The 5,234-nt window shown below is 46.3% G+C and overlaps 1 protein-coding gene across 1 annotated transcript; it reads left to right on the forward strand.

Moving 5' to 3' along the window:
- Positions 1-287: 287 nt before the first annotated feature.
- Positions 288-1,541, forward strand: LOC308165100 (transcription factor Sox-11-like; the record flags this gene model as incomplete). The annotated part of the gene is made up of 1 exon (XM_080539198.1): positions 288-1,541. Exon 1 carries the CDS (start codon positions 342-344, stop codon positions 1,539-1,541), a length of 1,200 nt encoding a protein of 399 aa, XP_080395324.1. The 5' UTR covers positions 288-341.
- Positions 1,542-5,234: the final 3,693 nt, after the last annotated feature.

Below are 5,234 nucleotides of genomic sequence, written 5' to 3' on the forward strand. Positions count from 1 at the left end.
CTGTCTCGCTCAGCGTGGGGCCAGACACCGGGTACCGGGTACCGTACGGCCCTCCTACCAAACCTCACCTCCTCCAATGAGAGAGACCGGGGGGCGGAACCGAGGGTGGAGAAGCACCGTCTGGGCGGAGCGGAATAAGTAGTTAAGAAGGCAGGGTTTGTAACTCTAGGACAGAAGTACAGAGCTGGAGACAAGCTGGAGAAAAACTGGGGGGGACACACTGGTGAAACGGAGCGCGTAAAAACCGAGACTTGTGGGGCAGTGTGTGTGGGGCTGTTTAAGAAACGGCAGCTACCGGAGGAGGGAAGAGAGAGAGAGAGACACGTTCAACCGGGGGAAGCATGGTGCAGCACGCCGACCCACACAGCGAGACGGACGGCAGCCTGTCCCGGGAGGCTACCGACTCGGAGGAGAGTACCGAGTTCATGGCGTGCAGCCCTGTCCCGATCACCAACCCCCCGGACTGGTGCAAAACGGCCACCGGGCACATTAAGAGACCGATGAACGCGTTCATGGTGTGGTCGAAGATCGAGCGGAGAAAGATCATGGAGCAGTCGCCGGACATGCACAACGCGGAGATCTCCAAGCGGCTGGGGAAGCGGTGGAAGATGCTGAAGGACGGGGAGAAGATCCCGTTCATCCGGGAGGCGGAGAGGCTCCGGTTGAAACACATGGCCGACTACCCCGACTACAAGTACCGACCCAAGAAGAAACCGAAGCTGGACGCTGGTTCCAAACCGGCGGCGGCGGCGGGGACGTCTCCGGAGAAATGCAGCAAGATGTCAAAGACGGCCAGCAAGAGCAAATGCTCTAAAATCACCAAGACGACAAAACCCAGTTCTAAGTCCTCTCATCATCACGGTTACGGGGGATCGGATGACTGCGTGTTCCCCAGTTTAAAAGTGACCAAGAGTACTGTCCGGAAGATGGAACTGACCGACGAGGATGAGGATGAGGAGGAGTACGAGGAGGAGAGGGACTACCACCGGGTGCGGATTAAACGGGAGGTGGAGGACGAGGAGGAGCGGCCCATGATGTACAATGTAGCAAAAGTTCCTGCCAGTCCGACCCTGAGCTCCTCCGCCGAGTCCGAGGGGTGTCCGAGCATGTACGAAGAGGTCCGGAAGACCACGGAGAACAGACTATTTTACAATTTCAAAAACATTACCAAGCAGAGCGCCATGATGTACCCCGCGTCGTCCCTCTCCTCGCCCGGCTCGTCCCGGTCCGTCTCCACGTCTTCCTCCAGCTCCGAGGACGCGGACGACTTGCTCTTTGACTTCAGTGTCAACTTCGCCCCTAATAATAACAGCAACAACGCTCAGGGGGGGTCTGGGTCTGAGCTGGGGGGCAACAACAACAACCCGATTCATTCAGGAAACCTCTCCCTCTCTCTTGTGGATAAGGACTTGGACTCTTTCAGCGAGGGCAGTCTGGGCTCTCACTTTGAATTCCCAGACTATTGCACACCAGAGCTGAGCGAGATGATCGCGGGGGACTGGCTGGAGGCGAACTTTTCGGACTTGGTGTTCACGTACTAAAGATTGATCAAAAAAAAGATCCCGTGTGAGTAAAATAACTAAGAGAAAAGGGGGAAGTTATAAAATGATGGTGTCCTGTTCAGAAGTTGTTCCCAGTCCTGCCTCCTTCCGTGGTGCGGCGGGGGTCCGGGGAGGTTTGAGGAGGTAGATGCTTATGAAGCGGGGTACTGTAGCAGAACACAGTCTGCAGACACTCTTCTGGCAGCAAGACAGGGTTTGATGGATTTTTTTTCTGTAGGTCTACAATTACTGTTCCACTAAAAAACCGGACCGCAAAAAGGGAAAAAAATCTGTGAACTTCTATGCATCTTGTCCTCTTAAAAACTGCAGGGAACTGAACACTAAAGGACTGTGGACTGACTCGAAGCAAATCTGTGAACTGACCATGTTCAGGATGTTACTTTACAACAGGTTTTATGTCATTTCTATATGCCGCAAACGTTAGTTTTTTTTGTAACTGATTCCGTTTACCTCCTGATTTGACAATTTAAGCAGCCTAAACCTCTCCAGAATACAGGTGTGGGGTACATTTTGATACATAACAGACCTCATCTTTTTAAAAGAAAAAGTAAGATATTTTCAGGCATATTTTTGTACAGTTAAAAGGGAATGTTCTTACTGTGCTTTCAGTGAGTTTCAGGCACTTCTTCCCTTTATCATTTGTTTTAGCATGCAAGGGAGTCCTGGTTTTAAGGATTAAGTTAAATTAAAAACTTGCATCAAAAATGCCTTGTGATTTTAAGCTAGGTTTTGTACAGTTGTAGAACAGATTTGTTGAGTATTTGTAGACGATACAATGGCATCCTGAGGAACACATACCTCAGTGCTGGAACTAGTTTCAAGATTGTATATGTACTGTAATATAGTAAAGTTAGGAGTTTATGTATATCATACTCGTGAGATGCGGATGGGTCCCAAATCGCAGGTGTGAAACTGGATTTTGGTCTTTTTAATGGCACATACTGTTTTTCCCCCTCTCATTATTTTTGTGCAATATACTCTTAAAATACAGACCATCTGCATTTCTGTAGCAAGTGATGGAAAAACAGACTTGTGCACTGTCAACATCATTACATGTGGTGATGCTGAAGTCTGCCCTGAACAGAAAATAAACACAATCAGCTGGACCTGATACAAAATGACCTAATATGGGCGTGTGGTGTGATGCATTGGAAGAGACAAAAAAACTAAACAAATAGCCCCAATTGGAATGTAATTAGACTCACAAGATTGGATATTTGGCAATATTGAAACCAAACTTGAGTAAAATTTACCCAAAAATCGGTGATGTATAAGGAAAGGTGTTGCAGTGGGCATACCTTTCAGGTGGGTGGTCTGGCAAAAGTCAAACAAGCAACAATAAAACATTCCATAGTCCTGTTTCATAAAATGAAACGTTTTATTTTAAACTGAAGACTGCCTTCTTTTCTTAAAACATTAACCATAAACCTGTATTTTTATTTCTTGCACTTAAAAAAAACAGATATTGTTTATTTTTTACGTGGGTCTTACATATGAAGTCTGTTTCAATACAAGGTTTGGGATATGACCTAATTATATGCCAAGAAAAATGTAAACAAAAGTTCTTGACAATAGTTATCTCACATTCCAAGTGTGAATCTCTCTTTGACTCCTCTTTTAATAAACACGTACATACCACCATCAACTGTCCTTTCAGTTTGTGAATATATGTACACAGATGTGTTACTTTGTTGAGTTTGTAAAACGGTGTCACCGTGACCTAATTGATGCCTATTTTGTCGGAGGAACATAGCCTGTTATTGCCTATGGGCCTAACCTGAGAATATTATGGAATGTGAAATGGATGGACTCAACCTTGACATGTTCATTGACATTTAATAAAAAGAAAAGAGAAATACTTGTACGTTGCAGTGTTGACCTGTGTTTCTGTTCAAACTGTTCTCAGATGGAATGTGATGTTTCTCACCCTAGTTCCCCCACCCCAGTACACTTGCCGCTCTCCTGGTATATGTGCCGTTGTCCCGGTAGGCGTGTGTGTGCTCTATCCCCTCTATAAGGACACCGCTCCTTTAAGAAGTTGAATTGCGCGCTCCGGCACTCCGAGCCATGCGATTGGACAGATTGTGTGGCCTCTTGGAGAACGTGCTGGAAACGAGCCATCCTCTGTGTGTGTGTGTGTGTGTGTGTGTGTGTGTGTGTGTGTGTGTGTGTGTGTGTGTGTGTGTGTATGAGTGTGTGTCTGCGTGTGTGCCTACTGGTCTATTTCCCTCTCTGCTCTGTGCTGAGTTTTCCTGAGCAAAGCAGTAACATCTCCCCCCCTTAGACTGCAGATGAAGATGGAGGTCCGTGGCGTGTGTGTGTGAGGCTGTGAGCAGATCAAACAGGATACAAGGAACTGCTGTACTCAGGTCTGTCAACCAGAAGTAGTTCAGTCTCACAATACCATTAAACTAGGAGGACATAAACCACCAGTGGATTTCTAGGAATGCACTGTACTGCACACTATAGAATGAGTCTCTCCCAGAAGCTCTGTTTATGCTTAGCCCGCCCTTTCTGACTAACTCTTAACAACTCTAATAACAGTTATCAACATCGTCATCATTTAGTTTGTGTGGCCGCCTATTGTAACAAGACACATTGAATTTGTCATCAGTTATTGATCATGTCAACGGTACAGTATGCCTAGCTATCCGTACAGGCCACCGTAGGGACAACAGTTTGTGGGAAAAAACGATTGTATTGCAACTTACACCGATCACAGTTGAGGGGGAAGTTCTCATTCAGTAGTTTGGACTGAGATACCAAGCAATATGAGGTGTATGCTGGAACATAAACCTCAGTGGTGTCTGAGTGTCTGAGTGTGATGTTGGTATGTGATATCACCTGATTGCATCAGCAAATGAACCATCCAGTGTATGGACGTCTTAGCCATACTTTGGAGCCCTCCCATATATTCATAACATATATTCATAACATTAACCATTATTCTATATAGGTATATTCTATATATGTATATATATACACATATATACACATATACATATACATATACACACATACACACACACACACTCACACACACATACACACACACACACTCACACACACATACACACACTCACACACACACACGCACGCACACACTCACCGAACGCTTTATTCGGAACACCTGTACACCTGTCAACAGTCCAAGCTGGTGGAGGTGGTGTAATGGTTTCTTGGCACATGTTTGCACATGTGTTCTTGGCACACTTTGGGCCCGTTAATACCAATCAGTCATTGCTCGAATGCCACATCCTATCTGAGTATTGTTGTTGACCATGTGCATCCCTTCATGACCACAATGTACCCATCTTCTGATGGCTACTTCTTAAAACGCACAAATAGTTCATTAGTGTGTGATGGCACTTGTTTCCAGGGGGAGGCTGGTAGAGGCATAGAATTGAGCCTGTCCTCTGATTTCTACCTCCACACCAGCCTCCCGTGGTATGTCCTATGTCTCACAGTGTAGACCCCACATCCCCCCCCCCCCCCCCCCAGCCTCCTCCTCCTCCTACCCACCTTCCAGAAATGACATTGACATAAGCCACAGCAATGCTGGGAGGGAGCACAAAACCACATTACCTATTAACAAACCTCTGGCTGGAGAGGGAAAACAGATCTGTGTTCATTACACCCGCACAATTTAATGATTAATATTCACCATGCATG

Source organism: Nansenia antarctica (assembly GCF_963989245.1).
Source record: "Nansenia antarctica genome assembly, chromosome: 1".
In the NCBI taxonomy this organism is placed as follows: domain Eukaryota; kingdom Metazoa; phylum Chordata; class Actinopteri; order Argentiniformes; family Microstomatidae; genus Nansenia; species Nansenia antarctica.